General features: G+C 41.5%; 1 protein-coding gene and 1 non-coding gene across 2 annotated transcripts in view; both read left to right on the forward strand.

Annotated features, from left to right (window-relative positions):
• The window catches only part of CHGB (chromogranin B), a 404,164-nt gene extending 380,363 nt beyond the window's left edge, over positions 1-23,801 (forward strand). The window contains exon 5 of the mRNA XM_044056428.1: positions 23,392-23,801. Within this exon, the coding sequence (XP_043912363.1) occupies positions 23,392-23,475 (84 nt within the window). The 3' untranslated portion in view covers positions 23,476-23,801. The remainder of the gene's footprint in view (positions 1-23,391) is intronic.
• Positions 17,752-17,824, forward strand: TRNAR-CCU. The gene has a single exon. It is a non-coding gene; the product is annotated as a tRNA-Arg (tRNA).
• Positions 23,802-24,006: the final 205 nt, after the last annotated feature.

Genomic DNA, 24,006 nt, shown 5'->3' on the forward strand with positions numbered 1-24,006 from the left:
ATATATATTTATATATATATATATATATATATATATATATATATATATATAAAGAGACAGAGCGAGAGTACTTTTTCTTCATATAGAATATAAACAAATAATACAGAAGTTTGCATATATGACAAATAAGTGACATCATGTCACTAGTTTTTGGGTAAGCAAGGAGTTATTTCAAAATACATTTTTAACAGAGATGTAAGCAAATGGCATACACAGAGTGTATTTTTGAAGAGTAAATGTTCTAAGGGAGGTTTAAGTACATAAATGGTATAATTATTGAGGACATCTACATGCACATGATCTATATACTTCCAGTCACCATCAAGAACTTAAAAATAGTTTCAAGTAATTAATGGGGGGTTAATTCTGTAGAGTGACTATGGCAAGAACTTGGCACAGTACAAGGAGAAATTATAAGTAGGATGAATAAACAATTGGACAGAGTGTACCTCCTGGATGGCAGTTGTTAACCAGTGTGCTTGCTTTGATAAAGTCAGTAAGATGGTTAGTTCACAGGCATATGGAGGAAGGGCAGAATTCATTAACATTGTATTCAATGGAACAGGGCTGATATTACACAGAATGGTGTACCAGAACCCTGTATGATTTATAGAGTGTTGTACAATTATGTAGACTTTGCACTCAATCTTACCCCATTGTGCAACCACAGTACTTCAAGAACAAAACACATAGGTAAATGATGCCAGAATTGTCAATGCATATAGGGAAAATGAACGGTTTATTTAAGTTTCTGTTGCAGAGATGGGAAGAAGCTCTCATGAAGTAACGTAAAGGTAAGAGTTGAAAGTAGAATGGCTGTTTTATCAGTAACGTAAAGACAGCTAGCCAATGATAGTGTAAAACCATTTTCTTCTTCGTCTTTTTTCGGCTGTTCCCATTAGGGGTCGCCACAGCGGATCATCTGTTTCCATTTCTTCTGCCCTCTGCATCTTGCTCTTTCACACTAACTGCCTGCATGTCCTCTCTCACCACATCCATAAACCTTATCTTAGGCCTTCCTCTATTCCTCTTACCTGGCAGCTCCATCCTTAGCATCCTTTTCCCAATATACCCAGCATCCCTCCTCAGCACATGTCCAAAACAACGCAATCTCGCCTCTCTTGCTTTGTTTCCAAACTGTCCAACCTGAGCTGACCCTCTAATATACTGATTTCTAATCCTGTCCAACTTAGTTACACCCAGTGCAAATCTTAACATCTTTAACTCTGCCATATCCTGCTCTGACTCCTGCCTTTTCGATAATGCTACCGTCTCCAACCCATATAACATAGCCAGTCTCACTACCCTCTTGTAGACCTTCCCTTTCACTCTTATTGGTACCCGTCTGTCACAAATCACTCCTGACACTCTTCTCCACCCATTCCACCCTGCCTGTACTCTCTTCTTCACCTCTCTTCCACACTCACCATTACTCTGAACTGTTGATCCCAAGTACTTAAACTCATCCACCTTTACCAACTCTACTCCCTGCATCCTCACCATTCCTCTACCCTCCCTCTCATTTACACACATATATTCTGTTTTAGCCCTGCTGACCTTCATTCCTCTCCTCTCTAAAGCATATCTCCACCTCTCCAGGGTCTCCTCAACCTGGTCATTACTCTCACTACATATCACAATGTCATTTGCAAACATCATAGTCCACTGGGCCTCCTGTCTAATCTCATCTGACAACCTGTCCATCACCACTGCAAATAAGAAAGGGCTCAGAGCTGATCCTTGATGTAATCCCACCTCCACCTTAAACGTATCTGTCACTCCCACCGCAGTCTTCACCAATGTCACACTACCCTTGTACATATCCTGTACCACTCTTACATACTTCTCTGCCACTCCTGACTTCCTCATACAATACCACAACTCCTCTCTAGGCACCCTGTCAAATGCTTTCTCTAAGTCCACAAAGACACAGTGCAACTCCTTCTGAACTTCTCTGTATTTCTCCAACAACACTCTCAGAGAAAATATTGCATCTGTAGTGCTCTTTCCTGGCATGAAACCATACTGCTGATCATTAATCATCACCTCCCTTCTTAACCTAGCTTCCAATACTCTTTCCCATAACTTCACGCTGTGACTGATCAGTTTTATCCATCTGTAGTTATTGCAGCTCTGCACATCACCCTTATTCTTAAAGATAGGTACCAAAACACTTTTTTTTCCACTCCTCAGGCATCCTCTGACTTTCCAAAATTTCATTAAACAATCTGGTTAAAAATTCCACTGCCATTTCTCCTAAGCACCTCCATGCTTCCACTGGTATGTCATCTGGGCCAACAGCCTTTCCATTCTTCATCCTCTTCATAGCTGTCCTTACTTCCTCCTTGCTAATCTGCTTCACTTCCTGATTCACTATCCCCACATCATCCAGCCGTCTCTCTCTCTCATTCTCTTCATTCATCAGCCCTTCAGAGTACTCTTTCCATCTACTCAACACACTCTCCTCACTTGTGAGTATGTTTCCCTCACTGTCCTTTATCACTCTTACCTGCTGCACATCTTTCCAGCTCTGTCCCTCTGTCTAGCCAATCGGTACAGGTCCTTTTCTCCCTCTTTAGTGTCCAATCTCTCATACAACTCTCTATATGCCTTATCCTTAGCCTTTGCCACCTCTCTCTTTGCCATGTGCCTCATCTCCTTATACTCATGTCTACTTTCTTCATCTCTTTGACAATTCCCACTTCTTCTTCGCCAGCCTCTTCCTCTGTATACTCTCCTGTACTTTGTCATTCCACCACCATGTCTCCTTGTCCTTCTTCCTCTGTCCAGATGTCACACCAAGCACCTTCCTAGCAGTCTCCCTTACTAGCTCTGCTGTAGTTGCCCAGCTATTCGGTAACTCTTCATTGCCTCCCAGTGCCTGTCTTAACTCTTCCCTGAACTCCACCTCACAATCACCCATTTTTTTGTTTGAAATTGTCAAGTGTACTGAATCTTTAGTTTTTTAAGTGCTTCAAGCCTCCCTGCCTGCCAACCATTAGGCCTCCATTTATAGGTTTTGAGTTGATTTGTTTCTTGTCCTGCTGCAGGCTACCACTAGATGGGAAGAGAGCCAGCTGGAGAAGGCCATCATCAAGGCAGGCATGAAGATTTATTGTGCTACATTCTACCTGCATCATCCACTGTGATGACGGGGTGGGGCATATCCTTTCCCAGAATCCCAAGAGTCTGCTTTATTTCTTCCTCAACTGGAGGTGCCTAAGTGTTTCTGGATGGACCTTTCTAGTTTTGTAATTAGTCTCCAAGCCTCAGCATTACCTGATCACCACACCATGCCAGGCTACATCACTTATTATGCAGATCAAAGGGATGTTTTATATTCATACCCTACCCTCATCCTTGATGACTGAAATGTACATCTGAATCCTGCAGATGCCTACATTACCTCCACTCATGCATGCACATGTCTGTGTACATAGAATAGAGGCTACTGTCACTGGCTTGGCAAAGCCAAACACATGTCCTCAATCAATGCATCAGTCCAGAAATAAAAATGGACAATCAGGGACACTTTTAAAGACATTGGTTCTATTCACATGAGAAACTGAGAGAATAAGAGAATGTGAATTAATATGCATATTTTGAAGTAAAAGAAGTCTATATCTTCAATTATTGTCATAATTTATTGAGTGTAATGCATCCCCTTTTGTCCAAAAGTCACCAGTTTTAAAAGAGATTAAGGGGCAGAGCTAAATATTTTGACAAAATCAGGAACATCTGAGAGTTATAAGAAACAAATGCCATTAAGAGGAGGGTATATGCTAAGCTAGGCATGATAAGGTTTTAGCAGTGGAAGATCTATATTATTTATTAAATATATCATTGACCTCTTTACAGAGATTTAGCAGTGGCATAATTTTTGGTGATTTGGAAGAATTCCTTGGGGTTTAAAGATAATGGTTTGTTACCCCCCCCCCCCCCCAATGGGTTTGTGCAGCTTCAGTTTTCATTCAGAGACTTATTCAGCCTACCTTCTAGAATTCAGTCAATAGCCAGCCTGGCACAGAGGAAAGGATTAGCTAGCCCCTTGTCAGAGTCCCCCTCTTGGGCCTGCCTTACAACCCTTCAGTCATCTAGCAGCACTCCTCTCCACTCCCCAAAAGGAGGCTTAGTGCTTTGCTAGTGCATTATGTATCATATAAAATGTATGATACACAGATAGTACATGTGTTAGACTCTGCACACCGTAGCTCTGTGTATTTGTTTATCAATGTATGAGCTTGTTCCGACTAATTTTATTGAAAATTACACTGGACCAAACAACTGAAGTGAATTATATCTTAACATGCCAACAACTTGCCTGTGTTGTTTGTTTCCATGAAAATCATAGCTAACTGTCAATCAAGAATCAGAATAAAAACAACACTTATAATTTCAAAATTTAAGAATAAGACTAGACAAGCAGTGTAAAGGATAGAGGCTAGTTTTTTTACCAACTCTCCCACTCAAGGCACAGCCCTTCTAGTAGAGGAACACAGAGTGAATATTTCTTACAGGAAAAAAACATCCTAACTGTGTATATATACACCCTGTGTGTTTCAGAGATCAGTTTATTCCAATTTCCTTGCTGAAACCCTAAGGCTTAAAACCTGAAACACCACAGTGTTGAAAACTAATTCCCACAACACACAAAGGTGAAAACCTAAACTATCAGCAGTTATTTGCAGATGAGCAAGCCATTACTGTACCCTCATTGGTGAAGATAAGCTCCCCCATGCACCCCAGACTTGTATATACCAACTCTGCACTCATACAAACAGAAAGAATGGAGAACTATCACAAAACAAATAAATCAGTACCAGCACACTCTTATAAATCACACCAGCAGTGACTTCCTATGGAAAACAGTGATCAGCTTTCTGTTTCTTGGCACCTTGTGACTCAGACACCTCTGCCACCCCAGGAAAAGTAACTCTGTGACATGTAGAAAACATTTTTATTTTGAAGAAATACAGCCTGGTGGTTTGACTGTCTATTTATTCTAGGTTCATAGGTTCATAGTTAGGTACTAGGCTATTGGCCCTAGGGCCTATACAAGCCTAGCCAAAAAGGTTCCCTGGCTTTCGCCACCCAAGAAAATTATTTTCCTGTGCCCCTGTCAAGCAGAACCACAGAAGTGATCCCTGGGGTGAATTTCCTATTACCCATCCAATCATCAAGATTTTTCTTGAAGAGTGCTAATGAGGAGCTCTGTTTGACATAGATAGGTAGTCTGTTCCATTGTATGGGAAGTCTCTGGGACAGGAATCTATATGTCCAGCATGTTCTGTTTATTGTGGTGACAAGGTTTAGGTCCCTAGAGCGTGTAGCTCAGAGGGATTGGGATTTCTTTAAGTGGAGCATGTCCAACAGCTCTGGGTTTGACATAGCTTTCTATGTTAGGCAGAGATCACCTCTGAGTAGGCGATATGCGACGGAGTAAAGCTGGAGTTTTTTGAGTCAGTCTGCGTAGGGCATCTGATTGAGGCCAGTAATCCTCTTTGTGAGGTATTTCTGCGGCCCTTCTAGTTGTTGTAGATGCCTTGTAAGGTACATACCAAAAGGGGTGTTGTACTCTATAATGGGTCTAATGAGTGATGAGTAGAGGGGAACAATGACCTCTTTTTTTTCTGGATAAGAAACCTTTTGTAATGAGGTGTGCCTCATAGAAGGATTTCCTGACAACTGTGGCGATGAGATTATCAAAGGAGAGACTACTGTCCACCTGTGTCCCAAGGTCTCTTATAACACTTTCTGTGTTAAGTAGACTACCGCCTATGTGGTAGTTCATAGGTACAGAGTTTTTACCAAAGGGGATGACAATGCACTTTTTGGCATTGAGCTTGAGACCATGGCTTTAACACCAGGCATCTGTCTCAGTGAGGCCCTTTTGTAGGATGTCCACATTGTTAGGAGTTTCGATTATAGCTCCTAGTTTGCAGTCATCTGCGAATTTAGTTAGCCAAAGACCTTCTGTGTTAGCCTATACTTCAGAGAAGTAGATACCAAACAGGAGAGGACCCAGGACTGAACCCTGTGTTACTCCACTTTTCACAGGTCTGAAGTCTGATTTGGAGTCTGCTACTTTCACAGTGTGGGTTCTGTCAGTAAGCCAGCTGACAACCCATCTTGTGACATAGGGATTTATGCCTAGTTTAGTGAGTTTATCTATAATTCCAGAGTGAGGGATGGTGTTGAACACCTTGGCGAGATCTAGATAGGCTGTGTGAACCACCTTACCCTCATCTATGGCTTTGGTGACTGCATCAAAGAAGTCTATCAGGTTTAGGAGACATGATCTGCCTTTTACAAACCCGAACTGTGTGGGGTCCAGAGTTTAGAGATCTCCAATGTCTTTGTTTATGAGTTCCATTATGATACGTTCCATGGCCTTGCAGACCAGGCTCTTCAGGCTAATGGGGCAATAGTTCCCGGGGTCTGTTGTGCCCCCCCCTTTGTGGAGTGGGATAGCCGTCGCGTTGAGTCATTCAATGGGCACAAAGCCTGAGGTGAGGCTATGAATGAACATGGTACTTAGGTGGGGTGCCAGTTCATTCTGTAGTTCATGTAGAAGGCAGCCAGGGATGTTGTCAGGTCCCATGGATGCTGTGTTCTTGGCTTTGGAGAGTGAGGCTTTTGCCTGTGCAGCCGTGATTACAGGAACTTTGCATTCTTCCGGTATAAAGATGGGCCTTTTAGGGGGTGAGAGGGGGGTAAAGTTAGCACTGAACCTATCTGCCAGGATACTTGCAATAAAAGGTTGGTTCTGTATATTTAGTGTCATTGTGCTGTACCTCAGAGCAGATCTGAGTGTTGCCATTGATATTCTTGACATAGCTATAGAATGCTTTGTGGTTGTCTTTAGAATCAGTAGTGATTTTGTTTTCATAACTAGCTTTGGAGGATTTTATGAGGGATCTCAGCTTCTTACTGAGGCTGACTAGGGAGTTCCTCCATCGTGGGATTTTACTCTTTTTTGCAACAGTTTCTTTCTTCTTTGTAGAGTTTGTTTATGGAAGAAGACCACCAGATTGGCTTCCTTTTTTTGGAGGATAGCATCTTGGTTCTGTTAGGGATAGCATGATCCATGCACTCGCGTAAGTGCTTATAAAGTGCATTTGTGTAGGATTTAGCAGTCGTACCTCTATTGTCCAACTGCATGGGTGTTTGCCACTTCTGTCTTAAGAAGTGTGAAGTTGACTTTGGAGAATTTTTTTACGGTTGTTTTCCTAATGGGGGTGGGAGCGGGATGTGGATGTCTAGGGTGATTAGCTTGTGGTCGGATCTGACCAACATGGAGCTGACCTCTGGTTTGGAACACCGGTCGACCATGTTGGTGATGACCAGGTCTAGGATATTGCTGCCCCTGGTGGGGGTGTGGATAAGTTAATCCAAGGCGTTGGAATTGATGAATTTCAGAAAACGTTGAACAAAAGAGTTGGTACATGTGTACTTTCCCCAATTAATGGTGGGGTAGTTTAAATCACCCATTATTAGAGTGTTGGGTTGTACCTTAATATTTTCCAGTGTATCAAGAAAAGAGGAGTGGGAATCCTGGGGCATGGTGGGGGGTGTGTAGCAAGCTACAAACTGGATTGCAGTTTTGTCCAGAGTTAGTTGAACTTGGATAATCTCGGATGCATTATGCTGAGCAACTAGCTTAGAGGTGTGAATATCCTTAATGAATATGGACACGCCTCTACCTTTAGTGTTTCGGTCCGGGTTTGGTGGCCGAAAGGTGTGGTATGCAGGGGTGCTCTCTGGAGCTTTGAACCAGGTCACTGTCACTGCACAGGTGTCAATGTTCTCCATTTTAAGGAGTGCCTCAAGTGAATGCATTTTGAGGTTTAGACCTCTAGCATTGAGTAGCATTACCCTCAGATTTTGCTTGCTTGTACCTGTTACAGTGGAGAATTTGTCATTTGAACCTTGCCTAAAAAAGGCACTATAGGGGTGGCAAGAGCCTTTGCCAGTATCCAGAATCCCAAGGGCAACAGGTGCAGGCCATCTCTGGCAAAGCAGCATGCTCTGTTGATCATGTCATCCCAGGCAGACAGATACTGGGTTCCCTTAGAATGACATCAGAAGATTAGCCAATTGCTGAAGTCAATCATTTTGTCCTTGTACTGTGGTATAATTCTGGGTGATGGCAGGATGCTACTCAGGGCTAGGATCATACCTGCCTGGGCTACAAGATCGGAGAGCTCCTCCATGTCTCTTTTCATGTAGTCCAGAGAGGTACATCTCAGGTCATTCACACCAACATAGACAATGACAGAGTCATATTTGTACTTGTTGTGGAGTGATCTGAGTGGGTGCATTATGTGGTGGATCCTGGCACCTGATAAGCAGCTGACAGTAACTTTCTCCTTGTTTAACCTGGTGAGTGGAACATCAGTGTGTCTGACTATAGAGTCACCTATGACTAGAGTGTTGGGTACGTTGTTATGCCTTATGGGCTGTGGTTGAGTGGCACACTGAGTTTGTGGGCTATGTGTCATTTGGGTTGTGTTGGGGGGGTGGAGGTTGCTTGTGTTTCTGCTTTGGAGGTCCCTGTTGCTTGGGCAGGTTTTTACTGAGAGTCTCCGCGAATGTATTTTGTGTTTCTATGTGTGTGTTTTGGTGGTGTAGGTTTTGAGGGACTATGTGCTGAGTGTGGTGTGGTGCAAGTGTTTACCTTCTCCTCTTGACTGTCTAGCCCAGTCTTGGGTGAAGAGAGATTTACTTCCAGTTTGGCTATATAAGTGCATCTCTCACAGGTTGTAGTGTTGGGTGGTAGGAGGAGAGGGTTGTCTGTGTACATGAGCCAATTACTGCATTGCCCCAAGATGCCCAGATTCATCAGGTAGACAGGAGAAAACATGCCTGGATAGGTGCTTATTTATTAAGTACTAAAACTGTTTTCCTCTAGACAGTGAGGAAAGTTGAGTGCTGTAGTCATTTGTAGTTTATTTAGTGCTTATGAGTTCTGAATAAGTGCTGAGCTCAAAGAAACAGATCTGAGTGCTAAAACTAAAAAGCTGGCTAGTTGTAAGGGAAAATTTGAAGAGCAGACGTTATGGCACCAGGAATAGTTTAACCCTAGTTAAGTGTGTGTGACAAACAGTCCTGGATATAGCAAATCTGTATCTGGACAATACTTGTTACAGGAAAGGGGGGAAGCAAGCTTAGAATTTTTTTTTCAGTAAATTTTTTTTTCCAGTAAAGTGGAAATGGAGAAAGCTGGAACAGAAGTTAATTCAAGGTTAAGAATCTGAGTGGGTTGGCCTTCACAAATGTTCTGTATTAGATTGAATGAACTAATGACACTAGACTGGGTGGAGTGTCAGAGATCAAATATACAGTATGGGCGGGCAACTGCAAAGCCACCAAGTATAAGAACACCACAACACTAGGGAGGGTGGGTAGGAAAACTATTACAGTTCCTAGCTGTAGCCACTAAATGAAAGTTTTAAAACAGATCAAGGAGCAAGCAGACTCTCGAGAATGCTTTTAACTGTAAACAGACTAGATTAGAACACAGAAACCTCAAAAAATCAAAAATGCACAGAAAAGCTCGGATAGAGCACTCACAAATAGAAAATGCAACTCTCAGTATGAAAAAGAAGTTTATAGTTAAGTAATTCAGTAAACATGCAATTAGAGTAATGAAACAGTATCTAGCAATGAACAATGCAGTTAAAACAGTATAAAACAGCACATAAATGCAGTAAAACAGTAAAAAAAGCATTATAACAGTGCAAAATGTAGTAGATTAACTGTATAGCACAATTATAAGCGTTTCAGAAGTGCAGTTCAGTGAAATAAGTGTAAGAAATAACTTATCCTACTCTTGGAATCTTAAGGAATGTCCACTTTTCCACTTAGTTTCAGTAATGAAATACCATCCACATCCACAGCCTGATAAATACAAGTGCAACCTTTTCAAGACACTGTGTTTATATGCCAGTAAGAGTGGAAGAGTTAGAAGATTATATTACTACTCAGTCCCTGCTATTACCCAATCACTCGTACTACAGAAGGTCAGGAGGCCCTGTTACTCTCAGTAATAATGAAGACAGACTAGCAGCAGAAAATGTCTGCCAGAAAAACAGGAAACTCAAACAAAACTACATTTTATGTACTTTGGATGGTCAACCTTTAGTGTGAGACTTCAGTGCCTTTTATTAACATTTTTATTTCAGCTTTGATTTTCCGTTAACTTACAGACATTATTAGCTCATAACCTTCTCCTGTTTTTCTTATGTCTTCTGTTCTGTTCTCTCAGTTATTATTTTCTGAAATGCTAACAGATTCCACTCTCAAACAACTTGTCTGGTGATAACTAGATCAAATTGTATTATATAAATATACACAATACTCAGACACACACAAACACTCATGCACACACACAGAGACACACACACCCACACACAGACATGCACACACACACACACATGTACATGATACACACACACACACACACACACACACACACACACACACACACACACACACACACACACACACACACACACACACACACACACACACACACACATACATGCACACACAAGCGCACACAAATACACATGCATATACCTATCACACACACTTATCAGACACACGTGAATACAAAATATTCAGTGTAACCCACAAACAAAACTTAAGACATAAATGGGGCGTGTACTGTTAAGATTTTACTTTGCTACAGAGGTATTGTAATTTACAGCTATAAAATAATAAAGTATAAATGTTTTACTTGTTATAAATGTTTTTCAGCTATTGGATGTCTGCCAAAATCTGTGTAACATAATATTGTATATCACTGAATGCCTTGAATGTTTTATACCCTCCCAACATAACCCTCTAGATTTAATTCGAGATGAGTGGGAAGGTGAATGTGAGTCTCACAAGGACTCTGTTGTGGCTTATGTCCTGAACCTCAGGACAAGGCTCAGGGAACTCATGAGCCAGTAGAAACTGGCAGAAGCCCAACAACAAAAAAAGTTGTGGTATGACAGGAATGCTCGAGCTAGAGAGTATGCTGTAGGGTAGCAGGTGATGGTTTTCATTCCTGTCAGATACAACAAGTTGCAAGCAGCTTGGGAAGGACCCTACAAGGTGGTAAGAAAGGTAAGTGATGTTAACTACATGGTGGAAGTGCTAGGCAGATGGCAGGGGCACAAATTGTACCATGTTAACATGATGAAACCTTACCATGATAGGGAGGCCCTTGTGCTGAGCATTTGCAGTGGACTGCAGGAGGAGTCTGAGAGAGATCTTGTGACTGATCTCCTCAGTGAGGCTCGGGCTGAAACCTCGGTGGAAGGGATAGCAATGTCCAAGGAGCTATCTCCTACCCAGGTTCAAGAAATCCAAGCAGTGTTGCAGGAGTTTGGGGGCATGTTCACCGGGAAACCAGGGAGCACCCACCTGGTGCAGCACCAGGTGGATACAGGACCCAAAAGGCCTATCAGGCAGGCCCCTTATAGGGTGCCTGAGAGAGTCAAACAGACGCTGAGGGAGGAGGTACAGGAGATGTTGGAACTAGGGGTGATTCAAGAGTCCAACAGTCCCTGGGCCTCCCCAGTGGTACTGGTGCCAAAGAAGGATGGCAGCACCAGGTTCTGTGTGGATTACAGGAAATTAAATAGTCACACAGAGTCGGATGCTTACCCCATGCCTAGGACAGATGAGGCCCTAGAGCAGCTGGGTGGGGCTACGTATCTTACAACCATTGATCTTACCAAGGGTTACTGGCAGGTGCCTTTGACTCTCAGTGCTAGAGAGAAGTCAGTCTTTGTGACTCCTTTTGGCTTGTATGAGTTCACAAAGATGCCCTTTGGGATGAAGAATGCCCCAGTGACTTTCCAGAGGCTGGTGGATCATATCTTAGCAGGAACAGGAGGGTTTGCCCTTGCTTACATGGATGATATTGCTATCTACAGCCATTCCTGGCAAGAGCACCTTCAGCATGTTAGGGAGGTGCTGAGCAGACTACAGAGGGCAGGGTTGACCATTAAGCCGAGCAAATGTCAGGTGAGTATGGCAGAGGTCTCCTACCTAGGACATAGAGTGGGGAGTGGTAAGATAAGGCCAGAACCTGTGAAAGTGGAAACTATTCAGGCATGGCCTGCACCTGTTATCAAAAAGCAGGTGAGGGCATTCTTAGGAACAGCAGGGTACTACAGAAAGTGTGTTCCTAGTTATAGTACCATAGCTGTTCCCCTCACAGACCTGACAAGTTAGAACAGGCCAAATAAGGTAGTGTAGACCCCAGCATGTGAGGATGCATTTCAGAAGCTTAAGGAAGCTTTGGAAGGACCCCCTGTGTTAGCCAGTCCAGACTATAGCAAGGAATTTGTTGTACAGGCGGATGCTTCAAACTATGGGGTGGGGGTTGTACTTAGCCAGATTTCTTCAGAGAGAGAAGAGCACCCAGTGGTTTATCTCAGTCATAGGCTCCAACCCAGGGAGGAATGCTATGCAGTGGTAGAAAAGGAATGTCTAGCCATAGTGTGGGCACTACAAAAACTTCAGCCTTATCTGTATGGAAGAAAATTCACTGTGATGACAGATCACAACCCTCTAACATGGTTAAACAGAGCCAGTCAGCAAAATGCCAAGTTGCTAAGATGGAGTGTGGGTTTGAAAGTATATGATATGTCAGTGCAGCACCGCAGTGGGAGTAGCAATACCAATGCAGATGGGCTGTCAAGACAGAGAATGGGGTGAGGTACACCCAGATAGACCTGACACTCTCAAGTAATGTTTCTCAAGGGGCACTTGAAAAACTTGCTTGAGTTCCCCGGGGGGGGGAAGAGATGTGATGATTGGGGAGAGATGGATAAAGGCTGCCAATCTAGTCATAGGTTCATAGGTTGGTACTAGGCTATCGACCCTAGGGCCTATACAAGCCTAGCCATAACAATTCCCTAGCTATTTCTTCCCACACTATTTACTTCCCTAAACCCCTGTCTAGCAGGGTGACTGACATAATCCCCACAGTGAATTTCCTTTCTCCCATCCAATCCTCAAGGTTCCTTTTCAAGAGGGCCAAAGAGGTGCTCTGCTTGACATGTATGGGCAGTCTATTCCAGAGTCTGGGGAAAAAAAATAAAAACGTCAAATAGAATTTGATATATAATTCTGGCATTTGTAAATAAATGTAAAATACAGGCATGTTTTCTTGAGTGTAAAAGAACACTGTGAAATGTGGAACTGCAAAATATGTGACAGCATTGCACTTTACTGGCCCAGTGAAGCATATTGTGACCCTTTCATTTTAGAATTCAGCCCCAGTGCGTCTGGATGAAGGTTTCATGCCCATTGTTCTAAGGCTAAAGTTTATGACGAGAATTTAGATGTGGAATGTGCTTTATTGCTCTGGTTTCTGTTAGAATGTACATGTGAAATGTCTTCTATTGTTGTAAGTTTCTGAGCAGGTGTTAGATTGCTAAATAATGCAGTTTGTTTGCCTGGGAAAACCTAAGTGTCAAAAATCATGTAATTTGGGAGGGCCTTAGAGACATGTTTGTTAGTTTGTTTGTTTGTCTTTTCCCAGTTAGGGGTTGCCACAGTGGAACTCCGGTCTGCTAATGATTGGCAGTAGATTTTTATAGTGCCAAGTTGCCAGCTCGATGCCCAACCTTCAGCGAAGGCACGTCCATTCACACATGTCTTTTGGAGGCCACTCGGCCATGGGGAGGATATGCAGACTCCACACAGAAGGCACGCCAGCCGAGAATCGAACAGGAGAACCTCTTGCTGTGAGGCAACAACACTACTGCTGTACCACCGCGGCTTTAGAGACATGTTTGTTAGTAATGTTTAAATACTATTTCCTCACAAGAGACTTGGAGCATTTTGATCTTGGATATCCAACTTATCAGCACTCTGCCTTATGCTCACATGTAAGTTTTAGCACTGTGATTTCTTGTCGGAATAGTTAAAGCTAGTAAAGATTAATTTGGTATTTTTCTTTGAAATCACACCTGTCCTACTGTATTATTTTAAGTTTCTGTGTGATCTCTAAACTCTTAGATATCTCTGTGGTATAGTAGTTTTGTCTTGTGTTTTAATTATTTATTATTAAATACTTTTAGAACCTTCTACCTGTGGCTGTTTTGTGTAGAGATAAGCTCTAGAGTACATTGCATATTTATAGAGGTTATTGTAATAGGCCACTCTAAAGTAAGCCTTGACTGTTAGTCATACTACCATTGGATTATAATATTGCACAGTAATAATTGGACACCCTTTTAAGGGCCTTTTAGTAGCTGATATTATTAGCTGGGTGGTGGCAGTAATTACTACTGTATAGTCTGGGTAAAGGGGCACAGTTGGAGAATCTGTGTCAGCCTTTCCCAGGAGTGTCTGTGAAGTTGTATAAATACTTATCTCAAAGTGTGTGTGTGTGTGTGTGTGTGTGTTGTATCAGCTACTTGGCAGGGACACAAAGCACTGGTTTTACAGAGAGGGTACTGGAGGTTTTAGCTTGCCCAGCTAGGCTGAGACCTGGACCCTATAGATGTGCCAGTGGGGAGTCTTATTGGGGACCTGGTGATCAAGGGAGCAACCAGCCCCAGGCTGACTGTGATCTCTGTGTGCACTTAAGGGAAATTGTACTTTACTGTATGTATTAATTATCCTATTCTCTTCTATGAGACAACCTCCCTGGTGTTGGTGGTGAGGATTGAGGCTCCTCGATTGCTGGACCAGGGCACAGTCATCACATAGATCATGAAGTAAGGCTGGTTCCTACTAATAAGCCAGTTATTTGACCAAAAGTCAAATGGCTAAAACACAAAAATGAACAGTTCAGAGAACTGAAATTGAAAACTCCAAATTTGAAATGCAGTATGTGCAGAGTAGCATGTAATTGAGCTCTGTATACAAGAAAGATATTGTTCCCATTTCTGGAAAAGACTGGATGTGTAATATCAGTAGCATATAATATTACTCGTATGTGTTTTATTTTAATTCCAAGGCTGTTCAGCCTTGGAAAATATGAACATCCTGTTCATTTTTTTTTCATTTCTACCTTTGATGTAAGAATAAAATAACCATTCCAAGGACCCATTTCTGTAATGACCAATGCACAAGGTAAAAGTGTGACATAAATAATGCATCGAGTTAGTAATAAATGAAAAAATGTATGTTATACAAAGTAAAATGATTCATATAGTTCTGAATCTGCTACAGTAAGATCTGGAAACAAAATCTGTGCTGATAGAGGAAATTAAATTTCTAAAGGAAGTGACTAAAATTATTGCTTTCATACAACTGTGCTATAGATTATTAGTGATGAGATTTCAGGTTGTTGCAGAATATTTACATATAAGCACTGAAATGCAAATATGTTAAGCTAAATATGTTTAGGATGTGTGCCCAAAGAGTGGCGTACAAGGATATGTGCCCAAAGAGTGGCATACAGCAACAGTGGTCCCTCTCCATAAAGGTGGTGCCTCAACGGATCCTGGAAACTATCGACCCATAAGCCTGACTAGCTTGGTCTGCAAAGCTATGGAAAGGATCATCATGGACCTCATAAATAAAGATATTGGGGACCTACAGACACTGGATCCTACCCAGTTCGGCTTTGTTAAGGGCAGATCCTGCCTCTTAAACCTGGTTGATTTCTTTGAAACAGTCACCAAGGCCATTGACGAGGGAAAGGTGGTCCACACAGCCTACCTGGACCTCGCAAAAGCCTTTGATACAATACCCCACTCAGGCATTATAGATAAGCTCACCAGCTTAAATATAAACCCCTATGTCACTAGATGGATTGCAAACTGACTCAAGGACAGAACCCACATGGTTAGAATTGCTGGAGCCATGTCAGACTCCAAATCAGTTACAAGTGGTGTCCCATAAGGCTCAGTCCTGGGACCTCTCTTGTTCGGTATATATTTCTCGGAGGTACAGGCCAACACGGAAGGACTGTGGCTGACCTAGTTCGCAGATGACTGCAAACTGGGCGCCATAATCGACTCTCCAGCCGACACAAGCATCCTCCAAAAGGGCCTCATAGAAACAGACAACTGGTGCCAGAGCCATGGCCTCAAGCTAAATGCCAAAAGTGTATAGTCATCCCTTTGGCAAAAACAAAGTGCCACAAATTACCACATAGGTGGTAATCCATTAAGTACAGAAGAAGTAATTAGGACCTGGGGACCCAAGTTGATAGCAATCTCTCATTTGACAACCACGTGGCCAAAGTGGTTAGAAAACATTTTATATAGCCCACCTAATCATGAAGGGATTCACATCTAGATCAGGGGAGGTCATCGTGCCTCTTTACTCATCCCTCATCAGGCCCATAATTTAGTAGAATGCCCCTTTTGGGATGTACCTTACCAGACACCTGCAGCAACTGGAAAGACCCCAAAAGTACCTCACCAAGAGGATCAAAGGGCTCAAACAAATGCCATATGCTGCCCGGTTAAAGAAACTCCAGCTCTACTCAGTGGCATACCACCTGTTCAGAGGCGATCTGTGCCTGACGTATAAAGCCATGTCCAACCCGGAATTAATGAACATGCTGCACCTCAGAAAATCCAAATCCCATCGAGCTACGCGCTTGAGAGACTTGAACCTCAGCACTGAAATAAATAGGACATGCTGGAGGGACAGATTCATAACCCAGAGGCTCCCTTCACTCTGGAATAAAATCCCAGTCCAGGTTAGGCAGAGTCCCTCATTGACTCTCTTCAAGAGGAATCTTGATGAGTGGATGGGAGATCGTAGGTTTACCCCGGGTATCACTTCTGTGTCACTGTTAGACAGAGGCACAGTATACTAACCTCGAAAAAGGGCATAGCAAAATAAATTTAAAATGGGTGGCGAAAGCCAAACACATTCTGGCTAGGCTTATAAATGCCCTAGGGCAGATAGCCTAGTATGAACCTATGAACCTATGAACCTATGTTCTGATAAATAATAGCATATTTACACACATACAAAGCATGGGTCCCTATGAGTTTACCGACAGTTCAGAACATCGACACCAAATCATCGACTGTTCATAACATCGACATTTCAGGTAAGCGATCTTCCCCCTTGCAGGACCCATGGTAGCACTTGTTTCTCTGTTACGAAGTTAAGGACAACGCTGTCAGGGTAAATTGTAAAGAGTCACGTAAACCGTACGCGTTGTAACAGAGAAACAAGTGCTACCATGGGTCCTGCAAGGGGGAAGATCGCTTACCTGAAATGTCGATGTTATGAATAGTCGATGATTTGGTGTCGATGATGTGAGCGTCGATGTTCTGAACTGTCGGTGAACTCATAGGGACCCCAAAGCATACATGTTTTCATTTTTACTGAGTGAAAATAACTGGCTAGGCTACACAGACTGTAGGAAGGTAAGTTAATGATTCTTAAAACAGTCACACTGGGAGAGGTGCATGAAATGGTCATGTAATTATGATTTAAAGGTGGGAAGTTACATAATATTTCAGGTGGTTGCAGGAGTGGTATTTCATACTGCTGCTCGTAAGAAAGACGTTTGTCAGAGTCATGTCAGAGTATATGTGCCTTGGATACTTTAGTTGCAGGGATATCAACAAACTTTAATTTTTAATTTATTTGTTAAATGTGGGTAACAATGTGAAGATGCTTAAAGATGAAAGTTACAAACCATAATATTTCTCTCCTTTAGTTATAGCTAACAGTTTTGTGCTTAATAGTGTTACTCGATGCTTCTATGTTTTGAAGATACAGCAAATCAACAACTCCTTGGAGGAGTTACCTGGAGAAGCTTAGGCCCCAGTGGCCTAATGGATAAGGCACTGGCCTCCTAAGCCAGGGATTGTGGGTTTGAGTCCCATCTGGGGTGATATAATCTTAATACAAGAGAATATTTTCCTCATAAAATCCTCCAAAGCTAGTTACGAAAACAAAATCACCACTGATTCTAAAGACAACCACAAAGCATTCTATAGCTATGTCAAGAATCTCAATGGCAACACTCAGATCTGCTCTGAGTTACAGCATAATGGCACTAAATATACAGAACCAACTGATATTGCCAACATCCTGGCAGACAGGTTCAGTGCTAACTTTACCCCCCCTCACTCCGGACCCATCTCTATACCGGAAGAATGCAAAGTTTCTGTAATCATGGCTGCAAAGGTAAAAAGCACACTCTCCAAAGCCAAGAACTCCAAAGCGAAGAACACAGCATCCATGGGACCTGACATCATACCAGGCTGCATTCTACATGAACTACAGAATGAACTGGCACCCCACCTACGCACCATGTTCAATCATAGCCTTACCTCAGGCTTTGTGCCCACTAAATGGTGCAAAGCGAACGTTATCCCACTCCACAAAGGGGGGAGCCACCACGGACCCTGGGAACTACCGCCCCATTAGCCTAACAAGCCTGATCTGCAAGGCCATGGAATGTATCATGATGGAACTTACAAACAGAAACATTGGTAATCTCTAAACTCTGGACCCCACCCAGTTTGGGTTGGTAAAAGGCAGATCATGTCTCCTAAACCTGATAGATTTCTTTGAAGCAGTCACCAATGCCTTGGACGAGGGTAAGGTGGTTCACACAGCCTATCTAGATCTCGCCAAGGCTTTTGACACCATCCTCCCTCTGGAATTATAGATAAACTCACTAAACTAGGTATAAATCCCTATGTCACAAGATGGGTTGCCAACTGGCTCACTGACAGAACCCACACTGTGAAAGTAGCAGACTCCAAATCCGACTTCAGACCAATGACAACTGGAGTACCACAGGGTTCCATCCTGGGTCCTCTCCTGTTTGGTATCTATTTTTCTGAAGTACAGGCTAACACAGAAGGTCTTTGGCTAATGAAGTTCACAGATGACTGCAAACTAGGAGCCATAATCGAAACTCCATACTTGTTTTACATCCTACAAAAGGGCCTCACTGAGACAGATGCCTGGTGTCAAAGCCATGGCCTTAAGCTCAATGCCAAAACATGCATTGTCATCCCCTTTGGTAAAAACTCTGTACCCATGAGCTACCACATAGGTGGTAGTCTACTTAACACCGAAAGTGTGATAAGAGACCTTGGGACACAGGCAGAAAGTAGTCTCTCCTTTGATAATCACATCGCCACAGTAGACAGGAAATCCTTCTACGTGGCACACCTCATCACAAAAGGTTTCTCATCCAGGAAAAAAGAGATCATTGTTCTCCTCTACTCATCACTCATTAGACCCATTTTGAGTACAACACCCCTTTTGGTATGTACCTCACAAGACATCTACAACAACTGGAAAGGCCGCAGAAATACCTCTCAAAGGGGATTACCAGCCTCAAACAGATGCCCTACTCAGACCGTCTCAAAAAACTCCAGCTTTACTTTGTCGAATATCGCCTACTCAGAGGTGATCTCTGCCTAACATGCAAAGCTATGTCAAACCCAGAGCTGTTGGACATGCTCCACTTAAAGAAATCCCAATCCCTCCGAGCTACATGGTCTAGGGACCTAAACCTTGTCACTACAATAAACAGAACATGCTGGAGGGATAGATTCCTGTCCCAGATACTTCCCATACTCTGGAACAAACTACCTATCTATAGCAAACAAAGCTCCTCATTAGCACTCTTCAAGAAAAATACTGATGATTCGATGGTAAATAGGAAATTCACCCAGGGGATCACCTCTGTGACTCTGTTCAACAGGTGCACAGGAAAATAATTTTCTTGGATGGCGAAAGCCAGGGTACCTTTTTGGCTAGGCTTGTGTAGGCCCTAGGGCCAGTAGCCTAGTACCTACCTATGAACCTATGAACCTAGTATTATTAGACAAGGAAAGGGTTATTAGTGATACAAGTTCTAATTTTCTGATCTATACATTATTACATATAATTGGTTGTGACATGATGTTAATAGTTTTATAAGCCAATTTCAGTAGTTAGTAAATAAAACTCTAATAATCTCTGTTGATTAAAGTTGTGAATAGGTTTTAAAGAATATCTGGATATTTGAAGAATTATACTATTGTAAATGGCTGCTCCAAGGAAGGGGGGGGGGTCTTATAACTAGAGTGGTGTGTCTTTTGTTAATCCTTGTGCATTATTAAATAGCATTGATGTAGTGTTGTTTGAATTTATAAAAAGGCACTTAACAGTCTGGTTATATACTTTGTTTCATGAGAAAACACAACATTCCCTTTGTGCCATGGTGACAGGACCTTGACATTAGTATATACAGGTAGTGAGGTAGCAGTGCAAGCGAAAGTGAGTAAATATCTTACTAAATATAATCATTATTATAGATTGTTGCTTCATCTGCTTGGTATTCTGACAGTCCATTCATTTACTCATCTTGCCATTTTGTTTCAGGATTTAGTAGTTCCCTAATAAGGCTGATTGTCTCCCATCTGGGAATTGATGGAGTCTCTTAGGTGGCACTTTGAACATTTTGTGCAAAATGATAAAAAAAAAACAGCTAAGTTATAGCCATTATATGAAATACCTAGTAAAATATATTAAAATCCAAAAAGATGCTAAAATGTAACCTAGTACTTACAACAACTAATGACTGTAATTGAGGGCTAAAGTTGTTGCCCAGTGCACATCTGTGGGTGACATGACTCAGCACTGCTGAGGGAAAGTAAATATGGGGAGGGGCTGGTGGTCCAGACGAGAGAAGGGCAGAGAAAACATTCATAATTTTATTTTAAGAAAAGAAATGCACACCAGCATAAAAATTTAAGGCTATTTTCTTTTGATCAGATGGAATGAACTGTACACTTTCCAGTCTGCCAAAGACAATTCACGGACAATGGGGAGACTTAGCACCCTTCACTTGCTAATTTATTATTGCTTGTTTTAGTGAATTGCTGAACAGCAGATACAAAGAAGGCGATGGGGACAGCAGACTGATATGGGTAGCAAATAATATCAGAATCCTGGTTTGTCTGTGATCAGTCATTCATGGGGCCATCCAACTGGAAAAAAAAACTTATAAAACCACAACTGACTGGAGTCTCCTGGAAGATGTTTGTTAAAACTGAGCACTTGTTTTCAAATGCAAACGAACTTCTTCAGAATGCAATTGCATGCAACGACTAAGCAATAAGTAGCCCAATCGGCACATGTCATGTGACCTTTGCCGAGTCTAGAATGTATGTCATGTCATACTTTTATAAATATTTTATAAGCACTCAAAATGCCTAAAAGCAGTATACTTTTATTGAAACATGTCTTGTTTATAGAAAGACTTGATGAACAGCTGGGGGAACATAACTGTTTATATTGACCTTGCTAAGATATTCACTAGTACTCCACATAAGGTAGAACGTGACAAAAATAAAAGCATTATGAATAATTACTTATATAATTTAATGAGTGAAACATTGGGTAAGCAGCAGGAGGGAATAATTCAAGGTGTAGGGGAGGTAACATTCTTTTCCAGGAGGGGTTATCACTGGTGTATCATATCATTCTGAACTGGTGACACTTCTGCTCGGACTAGTCTTCTCAGATATAGAAGTGTGAACTAGGTTATGAGGCAGAATAGCTTTAATAAAAGTTGACAAAGTTATTCAAGGTGATACACAAAAGATGTAAGCCTGATGCAGTAGTAATAACCTTACCTTTGATGTCAGTAAATGTAGCACCATGAGACTTGGCAAAAAGGATATAAATTAAGGTTACAAAATAAATGGTCAAGTGATCACGATCATTGTAGAGCTAAGGACAGTAGTAAACAACAAGTCGGATTTTTACGAAATTTTACCAGAGTGTGCGTGTGTGCATGCATGCGTGCGTGTCTGCGTGCGTATGCTCGCGTGCGCGTGTGTGCGGGTGTGCAGGTGTGTGTCCACCAAAGTCAGAAAAGCATATTATACCATGACCCCCCCAAAACGTGCACGCTGATTGGCCAGCGTGCACATTGTAAATCGAGTTATACTAATGGAAAAAGGTCCGGTCGCCCGGACTTTTTTCCATTAGTATAACTCTACTTTTAAAACACTGTCTCACTATGTTAAATATGTTTAACATAGCGAGACAGCTTTAAAATAAGCAACGGAGATCTCCGTTGCTTATTTTAAAGCTGTCTCGCTATGCTAAACCAATTTAACATAGCAAGACAGGTTTTAAAAAAAAGCAACGGAGAAAGCAAGATCTCCGTTGCTTTTTTTACTGTTTCGCTATGTTAAATGGGTTTAATATGGTGAGACAGTTTTAAAATAAGCAACGGACATCTCCGTTGCTTATTTTAAAACTGTCTCGCTATGTTAAACCCATTTAACATAGCAAAAACAGTAAAAAAAAAGCAACGGAGATCTTGCTTTCTCCGTTGCTTTTGCCCACAGCTCTGATGTACTGCCGCGGATGCCAGACATCTGCAGAAGGGCAGTAAACAGGCATTATACTATGCCATTATTTAAGAAAAGTAATAGTTTCTTTTCTTAAATTATGTCATGGTATAATAGCAATAACCCACTTCTGGGTGTGGGTAATGCTGTATTTACCCACGGTTGGCTTTGTTTGGTCCCTTGGGCTTCGTCATGTCTAGTCACTGTCACTGAGTCACTCTAAGACAATTATTGTGTTACTTTATACCTAACTGATCAGACAGAATTGAACTTCTTGTAAGTAGTGAATGTACCATTTCAGTTTCTTTCATTTTGCTTGTTTCAGGAGATGCAATTTGTAGCATTGAAACAAGCCAAATGAAATAACTTGAAAGGGTGGAATAACTATTTACTAGAAAAATCATAGGACTGGAGAAAAAATGAACTATTAAGAAAAAGCTTTAGGAAATGCCATTATATTCTGTTTCTTACAGGTTACTAAGAGATGACCTCTTCCTAATCTGTACATCAATGTCTCATCCAGGTTTTTGTCCCTTTCCAGTGAACCTGTCCCAGAATTTCTGACACACTGTGGTAATTCTGATTTTTTCTCATGTGTGATTTCTTTTCACTGATGTTAGCTCCATTCCTGATAATTTCCTTTATATTGAACCCCAGTAAACTACTGAATGAATGAATGAATGAAAAAAAGGCTGTGATAGATAAAAAATAAGATTATACTGGTTGCTTCTTTTTAATGTGGTGAACTGTATAAATGTATAAGTAAACAGCACAGTTGTGAGAAATTAACTATGAAAAAGTGTTAAGGGATGTCATCATCCTGTATCAGAGAAAATTTGGTAGAGAAAATGTAATGTAAGCAGGTGGAAGAGTGCACACAGCAAAAAGCTATCAGTGACTGAAAATGCATATCAACAGATCTGAGTATGAGCACAGACATAAATGTATAAAGTATTTTTGATATCTATACACAGTAAGGTTTAGCCTTTCCTGTTATGTATATGAATATTTCTGAAAACTGCAAATATTTCTATAATCACAAACCCTCCTGCTGATACTATTCTTTCCATGTTTTGTTTTATCTTAACAGGAGAAAGAACTCGAAAACCTGGCAACCATGGACCTGGAACTGCAGAAAATAGCAGAAAAGCTAAATGAAAGCAGAAGAGGATAATATATTCACTGAAAATGTTATGTATGCCAGAGCAACTTTGTTCATTTAAATAAACTATGTAGAATATCACTTCAGAGTGTTAGCAGCACAAAAATACATTTTATCAATCACTAAATATTATATTGTACAAGGTCAAACTATTTTTAATGCACTGTTATACAATGGTAATTTGAAAGGCATGGATTTTAGTATATTTAAAACCAAACTTTTTATTATAGAAATGTGTCAAATGCAACCAGATGTTTACGTGGCTCTTCTCCTGGTCTTGCTCAGTATTTATGTCAAAGAGTTTGCAGTTTAATAAAATTCATCATTCTTGGACAAGATGTTTTTCTTCTGCCACATTATTTGCACACATGCAGAGGAAACTAGCTTAAGTTATGTATTAAGTGTATTTGTTATTTAGATTGGAGGTAACAAGAAGGAAGCATCTAGGCTAATGTTCATCTATAAACAGCTGAGGGACATGGAGTATGTGCCTTGATTCCCTCACCACTATTATCAATTTAAACAATGGATAGATGGGGTTTG

This window comes from Protopterus annectens, chromosome 1.part2 (assembly GCF_019279795.1).
Source record: "Protopterus annectens isolate FY-2018-M chromosome 1.part2, PAN1.0, whole genome shotgun sequence".
Lineage (NCBI taxonomy): Eukaryota > Metazoa > Chordata > Ceratodontiformes > Protopteridae > Protopterus > Protopterus annectens.